This window comes from Nelumbo lutea, chromosome 3 (genome assembly GCF_056320005.1).
Source record: "Nelumbo lutea isolate HS-2025 chromosome 3, American lotus-T2T, whole genome shotgun sequence".
NCBI classification, from domain to species: Eukaryota; Viridiplantae; Streptophyta; class Magnoliopsida; order Proteales; family Nelumbonaceae; genus Nelumbo; species Nelumbo lutea.
In genome coordinates, this window is record NC_142686.1 from 41,017,922 (window position 1) to 41,045,439 (window position 27,518).

The window sequence follows — 27,518 nt, forward strand, 5'->3', positions numbered from 1 at the left end:
AATTTGGGTTGATCTAGATTGGCTAAACCTATCTCAACGGAAAGTTAAGTTAGATTCATATTTTTCAACCCTAACCCAAAACCTAAACAATAACCTAAACAAACCCAATCAACTTTTTCAGTTTAGGTTTCAACTAACCTAAACCCAAATTGCTATCCTAGTTGCTTACAAAAAATAAGTTGCTGTCCTAGTTATAGGTTAAATATTTTGCTATTCCGCATGGAATTAGATTAAGGCTATGTGTAGGAGTGCTTAAAAATAAGTGCTTTTTGGGCTGGGATCAAACCACTAACCACTTATTGATGTTTACGAAAGAAGCTCAAAATAAATGTTTATTTTAAAAATAAGGACTTGTTTTTTAAACCCCAATTTCTAATTTATTTTTTCCCCGATTAGTTTTTAGAATACCAGTTATGCCCTTCGAATGTAAAAAAAGAAGGGATTGGGTATTTGATGTTTTCTTCTTCACTGTCTTCTCCTACCAGCGGCACATCTTCACCTTTGCCGGTTAGTTTGATTCCGTTCTCCATCTTCTCACCATACCAGCGGCAGAGCTGTGCTACACACTGATCAACGAGGTATTCCTATCGAAGTTTGGTTCCTCCTCATTTCTCAGTGAGACTACTGTTGTTGCCTTGGCTCTGTTCTTGACCTTACTGTGTGGTGTGATCGGTCATCTCCTGGAAGAGAACAGAACATATGGGCCAACGAGTCCATCACTGCCCTTCTTCTGGCTCGTTGCCATTTTGGATTTCAGTGTTTCGTTTTAATGATTTTGTGCTTTGATTTATCATTTTTTCCCTTTTTTGTTCTGCTTCATAAATGACGGGTGTTGTGTGCCATTTTAGGGCAACATCTCTGGAGTTGTTGTATTATTTGTGACCAAAGGCAAGAGCTTGCACATACTTTCTTTCATTAAGGAAATTGTTCTGCATTTATCTGCTTTCCCCGATCATTTTAAATGCTGGGTAAGATTTCGGGTGTGATCTGGGTTCCTGTACTCTCTTGTGCTCCTTGGGTGGCTTGGGATGCAACTCAATCCATTCGAAGCATTGGTCTCAAAGGAGCCAATGCCTTCTCTGATACCACGTTCATCTCTCATTCAACTGTATTGAAGCCATCGTGAACCCTGTCATCTGCTCTGCAACTTGCGACTTTTTTATATGTTGTTTTTGTATATCAATAAATGATAAATCTCAGCTCGGGGTTTACCAAAAGTTTGGATGTTTGTTGTAAATTGGGCAAAGCTTCAAATGTTTGCTTCAGAGAGGGTCTGTTTTATTACCGCATTCTCTGAGCGATCTTCCAAACCTCTTATTCCATTTAAGAATGAATCTATTTATATCCTTCGTTGTTCAAAAAATTTGTCTAAACAAATTATTGTTCAAGACAGTACAGTGTTTTAAGCAGTACAATAATTTAACAGTGTATTAAGAGCACAACGTGTACAATAATTTCTTCACTTCTTGAAATTTCAAGCACAAAAATGTGCTTGATTTACTGTTCAAAACACTATTAAATTATTGTGCATGTGGTACTCTTAAAACGAGGGTTAAAGTTATTTTTTGAAAAAAATAAGTGTTTCTAAGAGAAAAAAAAAAACATCAAACATTTCATGCACTTGATGGATGTCAAATATAAATAAGTATTTATTTGAGTAAACATTTATTTTTAAAATAAATACTTCCAACTTGGCCTAAACCAAAATGGCGAGGGCAGCAAATAGATAAAAGAACAAATCATAAATTCACAGATGTAGTTGGATCCAACTTTAATTCGTCAATATTTAGATTCAAATCCAATCTTATCCATCGGATTTATAGGATTTTGATCAAATATTCCAGTGCTAAATTAAGTTAAAAGAATGGTCAAATATTATATATTCGGATCTGGAATATATAAATCCTAAATATTGGATGAGATGGGAAGCTTGAATACTGTGGACGGATCAAATATTCCATTAACGGGCTAGGATCCACGATGTTCAAGACAACATCGTATAGTATACTACTGATGGGTATAGCCCATGAAGGAAGAAATTAAAAAACAAACACGCATAAAAAAACGATTTGACCAATTAAACTTAATAGTTGAAAACACGTAACTCTGGCCAATTAAACTGATCTTTCCCCATCAGAAGACAAGGCAGTACTAGGAATAATCATAGGGACAATTAATAGATGACCATGAATCAAAGACCGACTTTTAGGTCAGTTTTGCTGTTGAACCTTCTAACAGTTTCAGAAGGGGGAAAAAATCCTTGCAGAATGTCTCACTTTTTGCTAATTCTCAATAGGTTATTAACAAGATAACTAGGCCGGCGACTCTAACTAGATGGAATGAGCAGATCCTCGTGGAAGAAATTCGACACTTGTGCTGTTTTTTTTTTTTTTTAATTTATTTCTCTGTAACACAGAGAAAGTCTCGCTATATGGCAGATACAACTATAAGTCATAACCAAGGTTCAAATTATTGATACATCGGCTGATACGTATCCCTTTCGAGAACCCTCCAATACACCTCTACAGTGGGTGTATCAAGGGTCTGACCGGTTCAGGGGGTGGAACTCTAAACTGGCCCCCCTGAACCGGTTTCAGAAAAAGAAATAACTGTTTTGTTTCTGTTGACTTTCGATCTCCACCCTGGCCTAATTGTTAATGTTCCGGTGTTCTTTGGTGCGTTGTAGTTTCTTTTCCTTGATCAATGATCGCAAGCTTAAAAACTAAAGGAAGCAAAAGGTAGAAAAACCTATACAAATCTTTACAGATTACCTACCTTTCCTTTCATTTCCTGTACCTTTTCTTTCAAGCCAAACACAGCCCTAATGAGATGAGAAAAGGAAAATCTCGGTTCACCCACAGTTCTCACCAAACCTATTTCCTTGTCACTACGGCAAAAATCGACGGACCTTTCCTAGAGGGCAAAGGTTCGCTAGTTCTCTAATTTGTTTTTTCACTCGACATATTTGTATTGTACTCCTTCCATGGTTGCAAAAAGTGATATGCATATATAACAGTGTTTTAAAAGCGCAAGGGCCAATTTGCACCTGAGGCGCAATGCGAGGTGAGCACCTTTAAAAAGGCGCAAAATTACAAAAAAAGTCAGAAAATAAAAAAAATGCCTAAAAATTAAAAAAAACGCAAAAAAATATTAAACATAATGTTAATAAAAAATATAAACTTAAAATTTAAAATAAATGTTTAAAAAAACCTATTATCTAAAGTTTAAATGCATAAATATAACATGTAAAGCGTATTCAAATAAAAACTTAAAAATAAAAATATATAAAGCATTTTCAAGCATGTAAAACCTACAATCTCTTTTTTTCCTTAATTGCATTGCTTCAAATAGCTAATGTAATGTAAAATATATTGCATTATTGATTCTATAAGTTGCCTTTGTACCACGCCCCTCAAGGCGAGTCCGAACAAGTCTATGTTAGAGTTTGGAATTCTTATTTCTCACATAAAAAATAATGAATTTATAAATTTCATTGCCTTTTAAGAAGATATTTTATTGCAATGAATGAATGAACAATACTAACAAATAGGGGGTTCTCGGAGCTTCGGTAGCGAGCGAAATTTAAAAAATAGCAAAAAAGCGCAAAAATTTAAAAAGACACATGTCTGGATTGAGGCGCAAGGCGCACCAGGTGTGCGCCTAGGACATGGGCGAAGCGCATACCCCAAAATGTGCCTCACCTATGCACCTAGGTGCACCTTTTAAATCACTGATATATAGAGCGGAACAAAAAAAGAGATGAGAAAAATACCTGGTTACTCCGGAAAAAGTGTCATCTACAGGATCATTTGGCATCAAATTTGATCCCCCTCAGCAAACTGCAAACCCAGCCTCTCACCCAAGTTCTCTCAAGACAAACCGACCAGGGAAATGTAACGTGGTGTCCTCGATCCATCTATTTCCTTCATAAAAGAAGACGGTGAAAAGGATAGCAGAAAGAGCATAAAATTTGGTTGATGAAGCAGATTGCCGTGGAAGCAAATTAAATGATAAGACTATCAACAAAAGGGCAAATGAAATGATAAAGATCATGATTTCAATGAAGGCATTTTAAAAGCAGACCAAATAAAATGTCTCAATGTGTACTTTCAGGAAAATGATGTATCCGACTTAAATTTACCAACCCAGACTCAATTGACTCAGGCATCAAAGCCGCATCAGAATCATCAGAAAAAACTATAGGACCACACATAATATCACCAAACGCCTGCTTTGCTGTAGCACTACTAGCAGGACCGTTTTTGCGATTGTCATTGCTGGCTGTTTGACCATGGCTACTGGTTGAATTGCTGGAAGCCTCAGAGGCATTCTCAAGGGAAGAACAGTGATTCCCAACGACTTCCAATTTTTCTTGATTAGAACTAGCCATGACCTCTATTTTCTTCTGACTGGAGGGTGGAACTGCCTCCTCTGATTCAGCATTGCCTGCAACTGATACTGGTTCTCCTGGCCTCATCCCCCAAGGAGTAGGAACTGTCTCCATTGCCTCATCTACAGGAGAAGTTGAAACCAGCTGCTCTAATTCAAACTTCTTGTCTCCAGGATTTGGAAATGGTTCCATATTCTCCGGATCAGAAGTTGGAACTGCTTCATCTGCTTTCTCTTGCTTTGTGTCCCAATTGGAAGTGGGAACCGGCTCCACTTTCTCTCCATTTGAAGCTAGCATCTTCTTTGGTTCCAAGTCAATATGTGATGAGACATGAGGTTTGGCCTTTGCCTCTTCACTTTGCCTCCAGTAGAGGACCATGGCTCGCTGCAAATTCAACCATAGAATCAGAAATGCAAAAGGGAAATCTTCAATCTATAAAATGAAACCCAACCGTTCATTATAGAACGGTTTAATTTTAGTGGCATATCATTCAATCATTTGTGACCTCATACAATGCAAAAACCAGAGAAGATGGTATTTGAATTAACATAATTTTAGAGTTGTCATGTTTAACAAGTAAATTTACAATTTCTTGTGGCTCACAGGCTACATGCTAGATTAGAAAAGCTAGGGTAAAGGCTATGGTGTTCATCATAAAAGATTGCTCAGAGGACAGTTTGGCGCAATGGCCATACACCCAAAGAAAGTCAAAAGATAGTAGGCCCATAAATGTACAAATACACATTTATGTCCTTAACAAACATGAAAGCAAAACTGCAACATAATTTTTCAACACCACACCTTTACTATTCAGATAAAGGAAAGGATTAACCAATTACATACATCACAAATGAACGCACCTCAAAAACAGAACTGTTAATTGCAGGGAAAAATGAATCACTCGAAGTGGTATAACAAATATCTGCACCATCTTCTGCAATCCCCTGTCATAGAAAATGAAATACGAAAAATACCATTACTCATCAATCAATAAATTATGAAAATTAAAGGAGAGATCATGTTTTCTATCAAAATCTACCTTTGGATTCCAGACATGATTGGTAACATTGTTATCATCATCAGTTTTATTTCCTTGAGCTGCCAATACACCCATGCACTGGCTGTACGATTCTGGACATGCAAGTTCCACCGAGACATCCAGCTTAGAGAGGTAAATATGGCAGAAATGATCACCATCATCACTTGAGGTTTTACACGAGTCGATGAGCTTTTTATGGATAGTTTTTGGAGGAGCTTCAGAAATATCCTTTCCTTGACGAGTGACACTGGATTGCTTTAACTCAATGTTTTCTGCCCCAGGACCAGGCTTATTCCGTTCATTCCGAGATCGCTGGGCTGATTGTCCAGCCCAGACTTCATCCACTTGGGCTCCTACTGGATAATCCTCCTGGGATGCTGTGGGCAACTCCATGTTCATACTACCATTTTGTCCCTTCCACATATCAGCACCTGTATCCCGTCCCCGACCACTCATCACATGTCTGTTCTGATCCCATTCTGGTCTCCCATAAATATGAGAATCATCCCCAAAAACACCATTATTTCCATCCCATCCATGCAAATGAGGGGGGCAAGACTCATCTGCTGGATTACGCCACGCAAATGGATGGCCAGGGCCAGAAAATCTGTCAGCATCAGGGATATGGTAATGAACACTTCCATGATTCAATTCCATTGATGGCCTAACACCAAAAATAGGTGGAACAGGAAACTGCTGCATCATTGCATGAAAGCTTCCAGGTGGTGGCCCATGTTGATAAGGAATGAAGCCATTAGTTACAGGGGAAGGCCAGTTTGGGTTACCTTTCCAAGCATTACCCTGCCCTCTCACTGTATTGGGATCATTACTCCTGAAACGGCTAACAGACTTACCCCTACCATCTTCATCTGAAGACCCGAAAAGTGAAGGACTGTCAACCCCACTTCTCAAAGGAGGTGGTGGAGGAAGAGATGAAGAGCTGCTAGGTAAGTTACCAGTTCTATTGAAAGATGATGAAACAGATACATTGTCACCATCGGCTTGAGAAAAATCATCTACCATTGGCTTCTCCAAGGGAAACTCTCGGCTTCCTCTATCTTCATTTGTTGAATAATCCCCAGCATCCCTGGAACTAGTGCTCCTCCACCCAGTTTCTCCAACATCAAGGCTCCGCCTCACACTGGTTCTGTTAGAATATCTTCGTTCAATACTTGTTGATGAAGGGAACTTATCCACCAACTCTATCGGTGAGGTGGCATGGACATCTGACCTTGGTGATCTTTCAGCTGACATCTCACCCAAATGGTTGACCTCTTTTTGGGTGGTCTTCTCCAAGCATTGAAACTCAGAAGCCTGTACCATGGCACCAGAAACACCAATGACATCTATTGTGGAAGTTACATTAGACCGAAATCTTTCTTCAGAAGTATAGTCTCTAAACCTCAAGTTTCTGTGCTTGGAGCTATGCCTGGAAATATGACAACAAATTCAATGGTTAATGGGTCCAAACTTATGATTCACTTATGATAGAAGAAAAAAATTATAATTACTGGCCCCAAATGCATTTATAAAACATTCTTATTGAGCTAATCTTTGGAAATTTTAACATTCAACAGCCACTGCAAAATTTCCACTACAACAATAGCCATGTTTCAGGAAAGTTCTGCATACTGTTTTCAAAGTTCCACAATAAATCTTGATCTCAGCATTCCAATTAATGCTTGTTCTTAAGCTAACCATTACAAACTTTAAGAATTCCAAATCGTAGAGAAGATTGACTTAAAATAAGCTTGTGAATCCTATAATCAAAGGTGATAAACTTTTGTTTTCTTAGAATTTAATTAAAAAGGTAAGCATATCTAATAAAAATGTAAGCAAACAGAAAAATTATTACGCCCCATTGCCAACCTACATCCACTGCACAAGTAAATGATGCCACCAATTTTTCTAAATGTACTTTTGTCTGCTGGCAAAAAGTTTATCATATATAAGGCAATATATGATTATATATTTTTCCAAATGTACCTTAACTCACATATTAATGGAAACATAAACTCAAAACAGATTTTAAATAAACACAGTTTTTTGTTTTAGTATGTTTTCTAAAACAAGAGCCCCTAAAAATTAAACAAATGATAGAATGTGAAACTAATTCCAAATCAATTTGCTTTAATTGTACAAATTAAGGGAATATTTAGAATTGTAAGTTATTCAAAGAAAAGAGGAATTCTAGTAAAATTTGAATCAGAGCCTTCAGGATTCACATTTTGAATAAGGAATGGGTGTTGTAAATCTTAAGATATTGACAACTATGATCAGAGACATCTAACTCCTATTGAAGCTACAAACTTTGGACAAAAAGATTGAAGGAATTCATGAAAGAGAAAGAGACTCGAGACTTCAAACATGTAAATGAAGCAGCAAAAAGTCCTATCCATAGGAAAATGACAACCCTGTATCCAAGCAATCCAATCTGGACTGACATAAGCAAATACATGCATAATATTGATATAAAGTTAAGTACATGTAAAACAGATGCCCATATGAACATGATTAGTCCTAGCCCAATGTGCTTCATTCTTTAAGGTCCTACATTCTGGAACATCTTCCTGATTGGGCAATCCTGTGAAGGCTTTATGGAGAGGGACAGTACCCCTAAAAATTGAAGCATTTTGCTGGGAAGTTTACCATGAAAAGTATAACACCTGTAAAGGTTCAAAGGAGAAAGCTTTATTGGTGCTATTGCCTCGTGTATGTGTGTGTGCGCGCCTTTTTTGTAGAGCAAGTGGTGAGAATGCTTTCCACCTACTAATCTCTTGCCTTTTGGCTACTTGTGATTGGGAGCATTTCTTTCCTTGGTTTGGTTGCAGGTGCAAACAACTTGATAGCTTGGCAGATTTGTTCCCATCATCTTTCTTCTCACTGTAAGAGCATAGACAGATAAAAGGCCACAGGCCTGATTTAACATGCCTTGTACTGAAACCAAACAGAACTAGTCCAATCCTACCTGAGGTACAAACATTAATGGCTGACAGCTTGCCATACCCATCTCTCTCTCTCTCTCTCTCTCTCTATATATATATATATATATATATATATATATATATAGCATGGATACTCTCTCTTCCACAGTCCCCCTCTTGGACCTCAATTTGACGAATCTACCAACATTCTCTTCTTTTCTCCCACCAGCTCAATCCACTGCCTGACCCTTGGACCTTCAAAGACTTGACTGTGGTTGCCCCATCCATGGGGAAATTTGTGTCAAGGTGTACAAGGGCCGGCATCCTTTAGTGCATTTGGGAGAGAAGAAAGCTAGACTCTTCAAGGATGAAAAGCTTGTATTGAAACAAGAGAACATGAAAAAGCAAGGCTGCACATTGGGCTAAGATCTTAGACAGCTTCATACTTTTGCCTTGTGGTCCGATAGGGAAAGGTGAATCAACTTGGCCTGAAATTCTCGCTGCAGCTATTGGGTGGCTAAAAATCAATGAAGGGGACTCAGTGTTATTGGGTGGCTAAAAATTAATGAAGCTGGATCATGGAAATATAGGCATGTGTAAGGGTAAAGTATTGATGTTGTAAGGGTAAATTAATGAAGCTGGATCATGGAAATATAGGCATGTGTAAGGGTAAATTAATGAAGCTGGATCATGGAAATATAGGCATGTGTAAGGGTAAATTAATGAAGCTGTTTTAGATGGGCCCGCAAAGCAAGGATAAACGGAAGAAAATTGTATTGGGTACCCCAAGGGTAAAGGATAATTTCTATATATTTCATACATAGGATGGTTCACTAGGCAAGGCTAAATATTGTTTTTGGGATGGCTAAGTATTGATGTTGTAAATATTCCTATTTATCTCTTGATGAATACATGTAAAAGCTGCTAATCAAAAAAGAAAAAAAAAAAGGTTGCACTAGTATGTTACAATTTTGTGTGCCATTTCTAATTTTTGTGCCCCATAAACATGGTTTAAAATGTAGACATATTTCCTATTACTTCCATGATATATTTCCATTTCCGTTGGTACTGACACAGAATATGCATGAGGATGCAAAAGCTAATTCATCTACCCCTTTAACGTGTAAGAGACCACTTTTCCTAAAAGTAGCCGTAGATGGTCTTTCATGCACATAATCCAACCATCTCAATCACCTCTCATTTTGTTACCTACTGGAGCTACCCCTATGTTCCTTGTTATGACTTTACTTCTAACCCTGTCCTTTCTAGTTTTACTACTCATCCATCTAAAAATTCACATTTCTACCACATTCATTTTTTGGACAAACTGTTTCTTAACTGCCCAACCATTTGCTCCATATAACATAATTGGCCTTACAACTGTTATATAGAATTTTCCTTTTAGCTGAAGCGGTGTTTACATATCACATAAGGCTCCAGATGTACCCCTTCATTTTGCCCATCCTGCTATAATTTTTTTTCTTTTGGATTAATGACAGGACAAATTTTATTAAAAGAAGAAATTTAGTACAAAGAAGGGGGAGGGACAAGCACTCTTAGCTCTCCCCAAAAAGGAAGATTACAGAACAGCCCAAAATAATTCATTACTTCCCACCCCTTGTGTTTAGCAAGCGTATTAGCAACAATATTTGCATCTCTTTTAACCCAATTACAAGACACCTCTACCCCTTGCAGCAATTTAACCACTTTTCTCTTTTCATGAATGTAGCACCACCATTCTTTTTCCTACTCTTTTTGAAGCCAACTAATTACAAGCTTCGAATCACCTTCTATCACCAACTTCCTGACATTCAGCTCTTTAGCCTTTTGGACCCCTTCCAATAACAGCTATAACTTCAGCCCTTAAGGAATCCCCTTCACCGATTGAGCCTGAGAAGAGAGCAATGATATTTCCTCCTTCATTCCTGAAAATTCCTCCAATGCCAGAAGGACCAGGATTTCCTTCACTGCTTCCATCAAAATTAAGTTTAATGAAACCACTAAAGGGTGGGAACCACAATGGCCTGACCGCCTTCTTAGGTGGAGCAGAAACAACCATGTCCCTCCACTTCCTCATCACCTAAATGCCAGGAACATCTCTGAAAATATCCAGACTTTACGTCTTTACCCAATGGACTACCTTGATAGTGATAGCTTCGATGACAGCTTCTATAATCCTTGATTTTTCATGGAAAAGCCTTTGATCCCTCTCCTCACAAATTGTCCAACACAACACCGCTGCCCTTGTGCACCTCCATAGTATTCTTCCCCTCTTTTTTGACCAGCTTAGGAAGTTAAAAGCAAATAGGCTTTGTACACCAGGAGGAGGGTTCCACCTGCACCCAAATTGAAGAAAAAGGGCAGGGAATTAATAAGCGATAGCAGTTCTCACCATTAACTTCGCAAAGGGAGCACCAGTGAGGGGAAAGGCACCAATGGGGTCCTTTTTCTTTGCAGAAGCTCAAAAGTATTAACTCTTTCCAAATACATTCCCCAGCACAAGCTACCAACCCTGAGCGGAATAGAATTACATCAAATCTCTTTGGATGGAAAGGAAGGCCCTTGGTTTTCACTTGATTGAATAAGGGCTGAAAGAAAGGAACCACAAGAGAAGTTATCTAAGGGTGAGGGGTCCAGATTCTCCCATCCCTCTTACTACCTTCCAAACACACCGCTTCCAAGGAAGGACATCCTGTTGTAATTCTTTGGGCAACATCCTCGATCTCTCCTTTGTTATGAATTGTTGAACCAAGGTAATGAAAGAGGTCACACCGAGTTATCTCTTGGTCTCCAATCCTAAGTGTACTCTGATTTGCACACCTATTATTATTAAATTTGCATTGCATATATTCTGTTTTAATCAATGCTTTTAAAACCAACCCGGATAATGAACCGGTTAAAGGTCTGGTTCCCGGGTCGAATGGTCAGCTCATTCTGACAAAAAAATTAAAAAATAGTCAAAACCGTTGAACGGTTTGAATGGTTCAACCACCCAGGTCAGCAGTTTGTTGACCAAATCAACATTTTTTTGGAAAAAAAACCGGTTTTGGTGAAAAATGGAACTGGTCACCTGACCGGTTCCCGGTTTTTCTGGCCCGACCGTCTGGTCCAATCGAGTTTTTGAAAACCATGGTTTTAATCCAACTTTTTTTTGATGAGTAATAGTAAAATTTTATTAATTCAAAAACTGATTTAGATTTTTGACTTCATATAACATCCAAGGGAGAGGCGCGAGCTTCAGCCCCTCCTAGAATCTTACAATTAAACTAGGAAAAAAAAAACAGGAATCACAGCTGAGCCAAAAACAATTCTTCCCTATTTACCCCTTGCTTGGCTAATACATCAGACAAAGTATTTGCTAATCTCCCCACCCACTGTAAACAGACCAACATATTCCTTGTCAACCAACTGAATTTCTGTATTTCATTCTTGTAGCACCACATAGCATCTTCAGCATTTTTCAACCAGCCCACCACCACCTTGGAATTCCCTTCAATTATCAGATGTTGTACCCCCAGCAAGTTTGCAAATTGCACCCCTTGTACAACAGCTAATAGCTCTGCCCTGATAGTCTCCAACTCCTAAAAAAGCAAGACAATCTCTCCATTCTCATTGCTCAAAACACCCCCCATTCCGGATAATCCTGGGTTACCCACGCTACTTCCATCAAAGTTCGACTTCAGTGAGCCTTCAGATGGAGGAGACCAGCTTGTAATTAACTTGTCCTTTAAGGGTGAACACCTCGCTACTACTGACCAGTTTCTCCAAAGTCTCCAGCCAAAGTATTGCCCTATGCAACACACAGTCTTTCAGCTCCTGATTGCTCCTTTCCTTTTCTTGAAAAATTCTAACATTCCTTTCTTCCCAAAGAGTCCAAATCAGGGCAGCGCAAGTGCATCTCCACATAAGTCTCCCTCTTTTTGTAGGCCAAGATAAAGTAGATTGGTCAAAGATCATGCGAACTTCTGTTGGTAAGCTCCACTTGTTGTAAAACCACTTGTTTCTTATGCAGTTGCTTGTAAACCTAATTTTGCATTTAATCCTTCACTAGTTTCATCAATTAATACCATGTCATCAGCAAACATCAGGCACTGTGAGGCTAAGTGTTAAACCTTTGTGAAGACCCATTGTAACGGTAAAATCTGATGCCTCTCCCACAGGTGTTCCAACATTAGTTTTTGCACCCTCATACATATTCTTACTTAGGTCCACATACCTATTTAGGCATCCTTTCTTTTCCAAAGCCCACCATTTTACCTCCTTAGGGACTACCTGTGGTCTACCATTTGCTCTCTCTAGATCAATGAAAACCATAAGGAAATCTCTTTTCTCCTCTCCAACCTTTTCTATCAATCATCTTAATAAAAAGATGATTTATCATTTCATAATTGTATAATTCTAAATATTTCGCAATGATGCTTGTTAGCATTGCTCAAAAAATATAACATTATCTACAAACATGACACTTAAAAACTACAACAAATCCACTCAGTATAGTCTATAAATCTTTCTACAAATCCAAAAAGAAATCAAAGTTAGGACTGCAAAAAAGGACCAAAGATTTGCACATTAAAAGGAATTTGGTATTATTCTGCATCAACAAAAAAGCTTTGTGCCTCATTATCCTTCTATTTCTCTTTTGTCCTAGTAAGTCTTAACTTTCTAATAAAAGAAAAAAACTTAAAATAATTAAATAAAAGTCAAGCCAATCAAACAGATACCAAATATTCTTAGCACTTTAAACATCAAGAAAAAGGAAAAGGTTAATCATAAGACAAACACACCCGTATCTACCTATAATCTTTTGTCAATACAAATTAGGGCATCCATTGTCTTTTAATAGGAGCATGCACTCCGATGACCCTTGAACTCTCCTACTCAAACATGCATTGCACAAACATGTTTACTACTTAAAACATGGATAAATATATGGTTCAAAGCTCTTACTAAAGTTTGGCTACTTCAATGAAGAAAGGATTCTCCTGTAGGTTATAATTTTATGTATTTTTCTTACATGTGCCGACTTGGTCTAAATAAAAGAATTCACAAGCATACCTATGCAAACACACAGTTTTATAGACACATGCACAGTTGATGCATAATTCATCCAAACCGAAACAGGGCCTGAGGTCTGGTAGACCTCCTTCTGGTTGGGCTCCAGATTAACCCTCGCTTTGACAAATATGAAGCAATCATGGTCAAGGTTCAACTTCAAGAATATTTTTGGGTTGGCACAAAGCACGATTTCCCTAAACAAATATGTGTTATTGCAACCAAGGTTTTCGAAAATTTGAAGTTTCATTTTGACTTTGAAAGGTTGTGAAATAAAAAAAATGTATGCAAACTTAATATAAAGACACCTAGATAAAATAGGACAGATTAGTGAATAAGAATAAGAAAAAGGAAAGTGGAGAATAAATAGAAAGATCATGTTTAAAAAGAAATACAAAACCAAAACAATATAAGAAAATTTTGCAGAAATTTTAAAAAGGCATTTTTTCCATGTCATTTAGACAAATGAAATTTGACTTTTCCAGTTTTGGAAAAAAGGTTAAAATATACTCTGGAAAAATTTTAAATCCTCCATTGAAACCTACTAACTGAACAAACTATGCTTCCGACAAGGAACAAGAGATTAGGATACCAATATTTACTTGATACATGCACCCATCAATGACAATCCAGACCACAGAATAAATTAATACAACTCATAAACACAAGGAATTGGCCATTGTAATAGTCAGGTCATGATTGAAAGTCTAAATAAGAGGTAATACAATAACAGAAAGAACACAATGGCCAATTATATTATACTACTTTGGGCACTGTCACCAAAGCCCTGGAATAACAGATGATGCTTCCCAATGGTTAAAGTTCATCCAGAACAATTCCTACTGTTGTCTAGACGTCAGTAAAAGAAGATAGTTCAAAAATGCAGAATAGGGAAATACCTGTCCTGATCTTTGGAAACATGAGAAGAGCTGGGGGACCTCATCCTATTATTGCTTACAGTAGAGTCTACATCTGTATGTCGTGATTGGGACCTTCCCCCGTCAGCAGGTGACTCTCCTTTACTACTGCTCAATGATTTCTTTTCCAAATCAGAACGGTGTTCCTTATTACTTCGGGACTTAAATTCACTATTATCGTCATTATCATCCGAAGACCTTTTTCTTCCCTTCTCATCTTTATATCTGGTTCCTCGGCTGTCACAATGTGGACTACCATCATCATCAATGTCCTGAGGTTTAGATTTTCTATGGCGGCTTTCTGCAGATCTAGTTTCATCTCTCAAATGCTTAGAATCAGACCTACTACTCATGTGATCTCTCGAGGAGTGTTCATCCATTTGTTTGTTATCTAAGTATCTGTGATCCCTATCCGTATCTTCTTGGTATTTATCTTTATGCCTTTCATCTCTATTCCTTTCATCTTTATATTTCCCGGTTTTGGAACGATCATCTCTAGAAGACAATCTTTTCTCATTACCATCCCTGCTATCTTCTTGATATTTGTTCTTGTCACGAGAGCTGTCTCTCCTATGCTTGATCCGTTTCTCAAGTTCTTTCTCCAATTCAGGATTGCGTAATTCATCTTGTATCTGCCACTCTATAAACACAAGTAGATCAAAGATGTGAACACAACTCCAATAAGAAATGGTAAAAGAACAACTAAGCATAGAAGGAAAAAAAGGCTTCTTATAAACAGATCAAATATAAATTTCTTATAATCTAGAGAGTTGACATAGAAAAACTTCAATACATGCACCAGAGTTGGAAAAAATAGGTTGAAAAGTAAAAGCTATAAGTAACATTTTATGTGGTTTTCTTCAAAGAAAATAAATAAAAAGAGTTAAGGCTGACAGAGAGAGAGAGAGAGAGGGAATAAGGGAGAGAGAGGACAAAAAGAATATGAACACATTAACAAATGCAAGTACCTTAGCAAGGAAGTTAACATGTAATTAACTTGTTTAAACTCTTTATCTTTATTAACAAAATTCCCATTATTACCAATAAAAAATGGGAATTGCTTAACTAGTATTCCTTTTTTACTGGGTAGCTTCTTAACTAGTATTCATCTGCTTGTCAGTTGGCTATATTTTTTATGTTATTGATAAAAAACCGATGTGCTTTTCCAAAGAATAGAGTTAATAACAGTAAGACCCATGCTTCTCAGCTCAAATGATTTATCTTGCTCTGAAAACTAAAAATGGGAGCTAAAATAGTTAACTACAAATGAATAATAACATGATATCACATGTACAACCAATCGAAACAAAGATGAACTCACAAATGATATGACAAACATGGTTTTGCATTTCCCCAAATTTTTTTGATAATCAATAAAAAGGAAAATTAATTAATAGAAAAAAGAAGTGCATCTGATAATGATGAGGTATCACTAGAAGACAAAGCTACAAAGAAAAACACAATAAAAGAAAGATACACTAAGAGAGAGGGGGAAAAAAATATAGTCCGTACAAACAAAAAGAAAAGAATCAGGCCAGCTGCAGTGTGTTTAAAAATCCAGCACAACGATTTTCCTTTGTAATTCCTTCAAACTCAGAGAAAAAGAATCCAGTCCATAATTCACTTGCCACAAAGAAGTGTTATATGTTCCCTTGAGCGAGCTTTCCCCTCAAATATTCTTCTATTCCTTTCAATCCAAAGTTCCCAGCAAACTGCAAAAGGAATGCAGTTCCAAGTGATCTTTGCCTTGTCATTTCCAGATATCTTAGGCCATTTGGAGAATATTTCCTCCACCAAATGAACTTGGAGAAAAGGCACTCAACCAGCAAATGAAAGACATTCCCCTCAGCATTCTCACAAAGACAGCATCTTCTAGCTAAGTGAAAGCCCTTGTCTTGAAGATGATTTAAAATCTTTTTTTTTTTTTTTGGTGGTTAAGATGATTTAAAGTCAAGATGCTATCAAGAGCAACTACCCAAGCAAAAGCTTCTACCCTTGGTGGAATAGGGTTTCTCCAAATGCCTTTCAACCCTGAATCTTCTCCAGTTGACCTTGAGAGGGACTTATGGAAGGATTTGATTGAGAACAGACCATTTCTAGATTCTTTCCACCATCGTGAATCTTTTCTTTCCACCTCAGGTTTGGCTGATTGTAAACTTTGCCAGAAGATATACACATTATTGAATTTCCCAATCTAAGTGAGACCTCCTAAATTTTAGACACCAAAATGCTCTACCTTGATTAATCTCAAAATTCTCTACAATGGAATTATTCTTCATACCCAAAACCAACCTATATAGGCGAGGGCAATGATCACACAACTTTCCAACACCCAACCAATCATCTTCCCAAAATTTAATTGTTGAACCATCACTAACTTTGAAGCAAACAAGATTAAGAAAAGCTAACTGTAAACACATAATCCCTTTCCACACACTTACCCCATAAGATGCCTTCACTTCCTTAGGGTCCCACCCAAATCCAATAACCCCATATTTGCAAGCCACCACCCTCCTCCAGAGCTCCTCCCTCTCCAACCCAAATCTCCATAACCATTTCCCTAAGAGGGCTTTATTGAGTATCTTCAATTTTCCTATCCCCACGCCCCCATCTTTTTTTTTTTCCTTGCACACTTTATCCCACTTAACTAAGTGGAATTTTTTCTCAATCCCTTTAACTCCCCATAAGAACTCCTTTTGCAATTTTTCAATTGAAATTTCCCCAAAATTTAAAGCAACAATTAATTCAACTAAAGCATCAAATTACACTATTCCATATTTTTTTTTATTTTTTCACTTTTTAAGGCCATTTCCTGTCCAAATGTACAAGTATTTTTGTTACAAGAAATGGTACAAACCTTCCAACCATCATATGGCACACAAGTAGGTATTTGCTACATCTTACTTTATATAGGAAGAGAATACATGGTCCTATTTTATACAAATGCTGTGAAATAAGATCCTATTTGCATTACGCCCAGCAGGTTGACTATGTGGAGTTTATCATGATCAGGCCACCCGTGTTCTCTATTTCCCTTAATGTTTGGAAAGCACTACACCAATGATTAGTATAAGCTATCAAATCTTTTTACCCACAAAGGGTGGTTCATCTCTTTGAAGATAAGTTAAAGTTAGTATGTTTCAGACAAAAAGGATTGTCTGATGTTGAACGGGTTAACATGACATCATCAAGGGAATAAGAAAAATTAAGTCAGAGAACTTAATCTGATCAAATTAAAACGACAGTTTGATGATGCAGGAAGGAGTGGGGGACAGAATGAAAAAAGTTACTCAACAAGGTAGACATGTGCTCTAAAGCCAAGGAATATTTTTACTCGTTAGAGGAAGAGCAGAAGGCTCCAGAAACAAAAGCAAGAAATCTTCTGTCATCATCAGGTGAGAAATCAACTTCAGCAATTATTCTTTGTGGAGATGATGAGTATCTTTTCTTTTTTTTTTCAATCAGCTGGAGGGATGAGTATCTTGAAGCCTAAATTCCACAATCTCAATAGGAAAATCTGCAAGGTTCTTCTTCAGGGATCTGGGAATTGAAAAATCAATGAACTAAAAAAGGCATCGTTGGCAAAGTGGTTACAGAGTTTTTGTAGGAAGAGAGAGACTCACTCTGGGGAAGGGCGGTCGCATGCAACTACAGGGTGGTTAGTTTTTAGTTGGATACTAGAAAGCATGAGATTCTTATGGGGTATGTAAGAGAAGGGAGCAGGTTGTGTGGTTCCCCTGCTCTACTAAGAGCCTCCCATACATAGATTAGTATTAGCCCAACAGGTATTAACCCCACCTCAATTCCCCTCTACCCACTAGCAGCGGACAGCATTTTAACAATTGATCATCCTAAGTTAAGAGGTTACAGGTACCAAACAGATGTGTAATGTGTAGAAAATAAGAGGGAAAGGTGTTCCACCTATTATTGGAGTGTAGCATACTGGATTTCATTTGAATATTTTTCCTTTTGTGCTCAAGACTCCAAAGATAAATCCATATTTAGCACAAGGATCAGAAGACGGTGAGGATAACTAAAGAAATCCATCCCAGCAGGTAAAAATTTGCTAGATGTGACCTAATATTTCTGATTAAAGATGGTGTGGAAAGAAGGAAACAGCTGTATTTCAAAGAAAAAAGATTGAGAAGGAAACTGGTTGCTGATTACTTTTGTCTACTCAAGGTTGAAAGTATTGATACGATACAGACAGGGTGTATTGGGTGTATCATTGGATTTTAGGCATTCAGGGTCACTGACTCACTGATATGCTAAACCCTTAGAGTTAACACACCTGGCCACTTTTGAAAGGTAAAACCCCTCCTATAGATGTCCAGAGTCAATTTTCAAAAGATAATTCTTTTTTACTCCATGTGGGTCGCCTTTTTGAATCACATGATACACAAAAATTGTGTATCATGCAATTTTCTGTTTGCCTTTTTAATTGTATTTTAGACAATGTTTTAAAACATGACCCAGTTTTCTGTCCAGGTGATAGTTCACCAATTTGATCATCCAGATTGAATGGGCCAAACTGCCAAAACAGATTATATGCTCTAGCCCTTAGATGGGAATAATGAGTTAAGTTTTTTGTAGAATAACTAATGAAAGAAAGGAAGAGACCATTGAAAATCCCCTCCCCTCACCCCCACTCTCTGTTTTCAATGGTCATCATCTCTGGTTGCCATCACTGATAACCACAAAGTGGGTTGAGACCTGCTTAACCAGAAGGGTCAACATTTTTTTTTTCTTTTAACTGGTTTGAGTAAAATGGAAGCAGTCTTGCTTCCAGAACCATCTGGATCAATGACAGTTTGAAAACATTGATTTCAGAGGTGAATTCCCACCCAAAACACATCTTATCATTGCCTGAAAAGATGCCTGTCAACAAAATATGAAAGATTCTTTAAATGGGGGAAAGAAGAAGGTGGACCACAGAAGACCAAAGGATAGATCTAAAAGGAGAGAGCTGGAAGAAGCTGTAAGGGGGTAGGTCAAAATCTTTGTAAGTTTTTCTTTTTTTGATTAATCACCCATAACTTTCCCCTTTACCCTTTTTTTCCAAAGTGCTGGTTGCGGGACTTGATTCCGCATCAATGCTGGAGCAACCCAGCTAACACACCAATGAGCCAGCCCTCGATTGTTCAAAATCTTTGTAAGTTGCAGATTAAATTGAGGAGCTTGGTTTTTTTACCAAGTGTCAGTTTGGGTGTTCTTCTGGTAAGGCCTAATGTGGTTTTCTGGTTTTTGGTGTTTAGCATGCTTGAGAGCCATCTTTTTTAGGAGTTTGTTGATATGTGAACACAGACATAAAAACAAAGGCCCCTGACCACAAGCCCTCTCTTCCTGACAAGTGGCATCATCAAAAAGGTTGTTATTTCCACTCTCATATAGAAGCATTCTTTTTCAGACATGTGTCTACCCACTCTATAAAAATTATGAACTTCAAATGGTAGTTTTTTTTTTTTTTGGATCAATAATACTTTCATTAATTCATCAATAGAAGATTTACAAAAGGAAGACAAACACACTTATCTTCCAAGAGCAACACAGTACCTCAAGAAAAGGAAAAAAGAAAGAGAAAAGAAAGAAAACACACTAAAGTTACAGCTTGGCCCAAAAAAGTGAATCCCTTTCTGCCCCTTGTTTATCTAAACCATCAGCTAGGGAATTAGCCAATCTTTTAACCCAACGTATCTTAACTTCCATCTCCCGCACCAGCCACTTGAATTTCCTCCTCTCGTTATTGTACTTCCATAAGCCATTGTGATCTTTAAGTAGCCACCCTATCACCACCTTTGAATCCCTTCAATTAAGAGTTTCCTGATGTTCAACTCCTTAGCTTTTTGGACTCCTTCCATAATTGCAAAAATCTCAGCTCTAAGGGAGTCACCCACTCCAATTGGGCCTAAGAACATGGCAGAAATGACCCCTTTTTCATCCCTAAAAACACCCCCAATCCCTGATTGTCCCGGATTTCCCCTGCTACACCCATCAAAGTTTAGTTTCACGAATCCACTAGGTGGAGGGGTCCAAGCCACACTCATTACTGACTTAGTTTGTGTGCAACTTGCAATTTCACCCCACTTCCTCAACATGTCATCCACAGTGTAATCTGTGAAAAGCTCCAAAGATTTCAGCCACTGTACCGCCCTAATATGAATGATAGCCCTTAGATCTGTTGCTCCTCTCTGAGCTTCTGAGAATATCCTGGAGTTTCTTTCTTCCCAAAATGTCCAACATACTACAACCCTTAGTCCTCTCCACATTGTCCTTCCCCTTTTTATCCACCACCTGAAAAAAGAAGGGGAAAAAAGGCCTTGCAAGTCTGATGGGGGGTTCCAACAACAACCAAATAGGGGCAAAGCCCATTCCCAAATTGACCTCGCAAAAAGGCAAGACACCAATAAGTGAAAACCAGTCTCCCCATCCGCTTTACAAAGAACACACTACTGAGGTGACAAACAAGTATTGGGTCTCTTCTTTTGGAGTAAATCACCAGTGTTGATTCTTTCCAAATAGGATTCCCAACAAAAACTACCAACCCTAGGAGGTATTGCTCTGCACCAAACCTCATTAATAGAAAAAGGAGGGAAGGTAGGACTGGTGGACTGACTTAAGACTTTGAAGAAAGAAGCACAAGTAAAAATGCCATTGGGAGAAGGTGTCCAAATTCTAGAATTCGCCCTAATGGGGTCTAAGACAACGTTATCAAGAATTGCAATAAGGCTCAAAATAATGTCAAAGTTTAAGTCCCTCAAATCCCTTCTTAGACTCAAGTTCCACCCAATTCCAGAAATGGAAGAGGACGGGGTGGTAAAAGACGAGATTGGCTCATTTTTCAAATCAGAAAGAGCAAACAAAGAAGGAAATTGGTCCTTTAGAGGGGCACTCCACACCCAGGTTTGTTCCAAAAAATTTATGGAGTTAACGGAATTCAAATCATACCTGATATTAGGGGAGAAAACTGGTAGTAGGTCATGAATGGCTTTCCAAGGAGAATTGCTTGTGGTCCTAACTCTGATTCCAGCGTCCCATCCATTATGCTCCAGCCCATGAATACTTGCCACTATTCTAGCCCAAAGCTTCTCCTTCTCCAAGGAGAATCTCCACAACCACTTTCCCAACAGAGTCATGTTCCTTCTCCTAACATTCCCAAGCCCCAAGCCACCACATGTCTTACTCCTACAAACTATCTCCCAGCTCACTCTATGATCCCTCTTTTCCTCTCTCGGTTCCCACATGAAATCTCTCATTAACTTCTCCAATCTATTAGCAACCTTCACTGGGATTTTAAACACCAACAAGAAAAAGATAGGTAAATTAGCAAGTGTGGCCTGAATAAGAGTAATTCTCCCACCAAGAGAGAGGTAGTTCTTTTTCCATGACACCAGTCTTTTTTCGAACCTTTCCACCACTGGGTTTCAAAAGCTCTCTCTCATGGGATTATCCCCTAAAGGCAACCCTAAGTAGTTCAAAAGCCAACCCGAGACTTCACACTCCAATACTTCACTAAAAAAGGTTAGTGGTAGTTACCTCCACTAAAAAGAAAAAAAGAAGAAACAACGCATTCAAAAAGTGGGTTATTGCATAGAAATAAAACCTGCTTGAGAAGTTTAAATTAAATAACAAATTTATATGAAAAAAATTAAACTTACAACATAAGTACTTGGTGTCAAACAAAAAATATCAAATTACACGGCCACGTACTTGGTACGGGGTGGTCACTCTCTAGTGTCATACAATTTTTTCCTAATAATTTTCTCTCTTCTTAAAAAGTGCTTTTAAAGGTTCATAAGAGAGTTTCAATTTGTCAGGTGCACCTCACATCACTTGGTGCTAATTTTGATGAAATTTTATGAATATGTGTTTTACCATATTGTAGGCCATAGGGTCTATTAATTATGCTTAGAATTCAAAGAATTTAGCATATGTAGGACTTAAATGTACAAGGGTACAAACCTTGGGTTAATAACAACAATACACTAATCAATTGAGCTAGTAGATTTTTTAAAATATTTTGTTTTTTCAGAATTTAAATTTGCATGATATTTTGTGTTTGTTCCTTTATTTTCTTTTTTGAAGGAAGTGCCTCACTTTGCTTAAGCATGCACTTCTACTTGTAGCTCAGGTTCTAGGTATGCCCAGTCCTAGTGGTTTAGTTGTGCTTCTCACATTTGAACAAAAAATAGGTTGAAACTAGTTTTTTCAAATTGTTATTGACTCATGCAGTACATCTGGTGAACAGATGGCCAATCCTGGATTTCAGATAGATTTGAGTTTTGACCATTTCACTTGGCTAACTGCCCAATTGAACTGCCAAACATGCCATTCATCCAGCTTTCCAAGGTCAACAGATGCTTTGGTTTTTAAACATTGGTCCCAGCAAAGATCTTTCCGAGGCCTAAGATTGCTAACCAGCATCACCCAATGGCTGATAAATCAACAAATTCCCAACTTTCTCACTTCTAATAATACATAGAATTTTAAAATATTATACAAGTTCAGAACACCATCAAAGATCCTGTCTTCTTTAAAACATCCACTTCCCATCCCAAGCTTCAGACAAGCCACCACAAACATTATATAACCATCTTTAAAAGCCCCACACCACCTATTCATTTATCCAAAATTCCAAACAACTCTACTTTTACAATGCGAACAATATGGTTTACCTCTATTTCTGCTATGAACTTGTGAAAAAAAATATGGTAGGGGGAAAAACGATATGCATGAACATAAACCATACAATCAAACAAAAGGACTTGGAATTTCATCTTGCTTTCTATGTCTTGCTTCTTTATTGATTGGCCTCCTTTGGGAGACTTTGCATCTGACCCTGGCATGGGTACTCTTAGATCCTCTTTCAAGTCTTTATTTATTAGTAACAAAGCTGGTTTTGTCCAGTTAGCAATCAAAAAAAGGACTTGGATTAACAATAAAACTACTTAAAGGAAAGCAATCAAAATAGCAGAATTCACAAAAGTTGAACAAGGAAGCAATTGGGCAAAACAAATGAAACAATTGTAAGAAGACAAGATGAAATATCATTATGCTAGAGATGATAATTTTCAGCCCAGCCTGGCCAGAAATTATTTATATAAGTTAAATATACAAATTTATGTGGTCTGGGCCTTGTTGTAATTTTCCCATTATTCTGAATAAATTACTTTACCTTTTTCCAAAAAAAATTATGTGCCATTTTATTTTATATTTAATGTTGCATATATAAATAGTATAATACGAAACATATAATACATATTAATATATTATATATAATGTTTTATATTACATAAAGTAAAACATAAATTTTATGCATATATTATTTGATATGTTTTATAATATATTTAATATTTCGTCTTTAAAATTACAGCCTTACAGTCCCAGAACCTAGCCTGGCTCAGGCCCATATAGGCCCAGACCCAGGCCCAAACCAACCTGGCACATGATCACCCCTAAATTATGCTATATAAAGCTATGGATACGTGCAGGGTATTTCTTAAATTTTGAATGGGCCCACTGGACCATCAGTCCTGATGCAGTGTAAATTTTTAAGCAGCAAAAACCACATATCTGGATTAAAAACCCCTCTCATTGATACCTAGTCTACGAACTTTTCTATCAATAACTGATTTTGTTAATGAAATAAAAGTGAAAACCTAATTCCCCAAGCATGAGTACCAGAATATCATCAACATACAAGTCCGTCCCTACCATCTTAGTTTGATAAGTTGGTTGATAAGACCATTCTGAGACCTAGGAGTGCTGTAATCTCAGTCCTTAGAGAATTACCTGCAGCAATTGGGCCTGAGAACTAAGAATGATCTTAGCTTACAAGCCTTAATCCATATAAAGATAATAAAGGTTCTCCCCTTTTTACTTAAATGATTCCCCGTCTCCTTTACATCCTAGTGTACAGTCCTGCAACATATCACTTGCATGACTCCCTAAAGAAACCAATTGATTGTTCCAAGCTCTGTTTCCACAAAAGTTTATGCACCAAACAGGAACCTCAGTTCTTATGCATGCCTCCTTCAAAGTCAGTGCAATGTCTCCTAACCACTCACAATATCTTACAACCACCATTTCTAATCCCTACAAAGCTCTTGAAATCCAAATTCCCATCAAACTGGAGCATTGTCAATGAGATAGTATAAACTTAGTTCCCAGAATCATCCAAAATTAACCCATCTAAATTTTCGCTCACATTATCTGTGAGTTTCAAACAGGAAAACTGGTTCGCTGCTGAATCATAGTTCAAAAAAAAAAATGATGAAGATCATGGTTCAAAAATTTTATGAATTATGACATGCAATTCAAATATTCTGAACTGCATGTTAAAAACACTTCTGACTTTTTTTCTAAATGGTTGATAGCATCATATCCAGAGATGCCCTACTTTTATAACTGAGTGAAGAAAATGGCTGCTCAAAGAAGGGGAAACGGGCTAGCTTAGTGGTGACAATTGCTAAGAAATAGCACTTAAGTCAAACGTGCCAATCAAGAAAAGTTGTTACCTAGGTTAAATCTTTGCCTGGTGAAAATAATTATTAATTATACCAGTGTAAGAAAATGTGTTATGCACATGTAGTGTACTAAGTAAAGAGTAAAGATAAAAGTTAACATTATTATGTAATCAAATTTTAACTTTTATAACATGCACCAAAACAAAGGCAATTATCCACTTTATATAGTATAAATGTTACATATTGTTTTCATCTGATTAAGTAAGATAATATTTAACTAGGCTGTGTTGTTGTTAACAAAATTAAACCCTGAACATTTGCGGGGCTCATAAAATATGTTAAAAACAAGTGGACAAAAGGATCCCAAAAGCAACACTAGTGTTCAAAAGAGCTTGTCATTAATATATTGATCAAATCTTCCTATTAGGAGTGGATAAACCACCTCTACTCAACCAGAGACAAATTCATGGCAAATACCAAAAAAAAAAAAAAAAATCTATGCAGCAAAGACGTTTCCTAAGCATGATACTGGTTGAACGTTCCCACCAAGACACGAATACATGCGAGCTAGCGATCCAACAAAACTATCCCTCCATGATAGTGGCCCCAAATCCCATACCAGAGAATTAGTAAACATGTCAGATGATCACTCGGCATTTTGCACAGTGCACCACACTAGAGCTAAAAGAAGGGAACTGGTAGTCAACAACAACAGGATGATAAATGCAGGAGCTGGAGTCCCTCGGACGCTGAATAATTATTAAACACAAGTAACTTGGTCACCGATACAAATAATTTCACCAAAATGGACTTTGAATCATTTTCTTAACACTTTTTCTTTGTCCCTTCTCTTCCCAAATAGATTTAGCATATACTCTCATGACAGCAAGTAGTTAAGTTTCTGACGAGTTCTAAGTTTATCTCCAACCCAGTTTTAATAATCCAAATACCTAAAAAAAGAAAGAAAAAAGAAAGCTTAACTCGTATGGCACTTTAACACTGCTAACCAACTAGCGATTTCATGCTTACAACCACATATAAAAGAGGCACATGACACTAACAAACATAGAAGATGCAGTTAGTTACCTTACCAGAATTTTCTACTTCCCGCCTCACGGAACGCTCTTCTTCTTGCTTCCCTGGAACGGTATCAACTGATCTCTCACGCCTAACATCTTGAATCTTTCTATCCTTTTCTGCTCCTCGGTCTTTGTCCCTTGCATCCTTGTACTGCTGAACCTCTTTTCTACCCCACTCCTTTTCTGACTTATGCTTTGACTCGACCTTACTCATGCTCCTCTTCGCCTCCTCATTTCCCCCAGTTAAACCCACATTGTCATCCTTCCTCTCGTTAACACATTCGCTCCTTCGGCTAGATTTACTCTTCGAATCAACCAAAACCTTCGATTTTAGGCCCTTCTCCGAATCAGGTCCATATACATCCCCTTTCATTTCTTTTTCTTGGATTAAATCCTCTCGCTGCTCATCCTCTCCACCGTTCCACCGATCAGTGACTGCGATGTCAGCCTTATCTTTCCGCTTCTTCGAACCAGCAAACTCTTCCGGCAAATCACCATTACCGGGACCGAAAACGTCTTTACCATCCTGAGACTGAGAGACAAGCTTGCGTTTCTCCCCAGAGGCTAAATCCCTGGAAACCCTAACAGCAGTTTCTTCCCTGCACTTCCTATCTTTCGAGTCCATCTCTTCTTCCGAGTCCGAATGTTCTCTAACATCCTTGGAACTGTGCCGATGTTGCCTGTGGGACTTGTGTTGAGAACTCCTCGGCATGACGGAATGCCCACAAAAAGTTAAGCAAAACCAAAATCTTGAAACCCTAACTTCAATGCTCAGAAGTCGGGACAAAGCAAACCCTAAATGGAATCTATGCTGATTGAAACTTTCAATGACGAAATAAACAGATGCGCTGCCCAAGCACTAGATCAGATGTCGATATGAAACCGAAGAGAAGTCGCCGGAAATCTGACAACTAACCGCCGAAACGAAGAAATGAATATTCTCCACCTACATGAAAGATGAGATTATCTGAGATTCGCCGGCTACCAGAAAAATCAAGATCAAGATAGAAAGCGGAGAGAAAGGGCATTGAAGAGAGAGAGAGAGAGAGAGAGAGTTTTGTGTTGGAAGTGTGATGTGAGTCCAGGGCCTCTCCTCTCGCAGAATGGCGGAGGATAATTCCTAACAGCGAGACAGATATGCCCCTGTTAAGTTTCAATATTTATTGTTTCAACCACGTGCCTTGTCTTAATGTTTTGTCCGATATGAGCACATCGCCGGCGGCACCGGAAAGCTGACTGTTTTTTGTTCCATCAGCAACGGGGAGGTAGCAGCCCATTCCCAAACCCAAAACCCTCCATTCCAGCCTGGTGGCCGGTGCATGTGGGATTCGACCCCAACTCGCCGGAGACCTAGGGAAAATTCTAATTTAGTACCTTAAACTTTGGGTAGTGTCAAATTAGTACTTGAACTTTCAATCGTGTGAATGCAGCATTTAATTTTTTTTTTAAATAGGGATAACTTAGTCCAAAACCGTCAATAAACATTAAATATCATGTAAAAGAACAAAAATGCCATCTACCATCTAATTTCTCCCAAAATCTTTTCCTGCAATCAATCAAACAATTCTTACTCACAGATCACGGGAAAAGCAGAGTTGCAATTGGTTGCATTTTGTTTGTGATACAAACAAATATGTACAGTGCAAAAAAAGGG

General features: G+C 37.8%; 1 protein-coding gene and 1 long non-coding RNA gene across 2 annotated transcripts; one reads left to right on the forward strand and one right to left on the reverse strand.

The window, feature by feature from the left end:
• Positions 1-445: 445 nt before the first annotated feature.
• LOC148864461 (uncharacterized) lies at positions 446-938 on the forward strand. The gene is made up of 2 exons (XR_016110627.1): positions 446-578; positions 849-938. It is a non-coding gene; the product is annotated as an uncharacterized LOC148864461 (long non-coding RNA).
• Positions 939-4,035: 3,097 nt separating this feature from the next.
• LOC148864462 (uncharacterized) lies at positions 4,036-26,997 on the reverse strand. The gene is made up of 5 exons (XM_088980476.1): positions 25,877-26,997; positions 14,305-14,962; positions 5,430-6,858; positions 5,251-5,334; positions 4,036-4,774 (listed from the first exon to the last, which is right to left on the reverse strand). The coding sequence occupies exons 1-5, from the start codon at positions 26,574-26,576 to the stop codon at positions 4,097-4,099; spliced, it is 3,549 nt and encodes a 1,182-aa protein (XP_088836602.1). The 5' UTR covers positions 26,577-26,997; the 3' UTR covers positions 4,036-4,096.
• Positions 26,998-27,518: the final 521 nt, after the last annotated feature.

Bases quoted from the DNA above. Each gene is read 5' to 3' on its own strand.
- LOC148864462 (XM_088980476.1), bottom strand. From the start codon at position 26,576: ATGCCGAGGAGTTCTCAACACAAGTCCCACAGGCAACATCGGCACAGT. The intron at 14,963-25,876 runs GTAAGGTAACTA...TTGTGTTTATAG, and splicing joins GCGGGAAGTAGAAAATTCTG to AGTGGCAGATACAAGATGAA. The intron at 5,335-5,429 runs GTAGATTTTGAT...TTTCTATGACAG, and splicing joins ATCATGTCTGGAATCCAAAG to GGGATTGCAGAAGATGGTGC.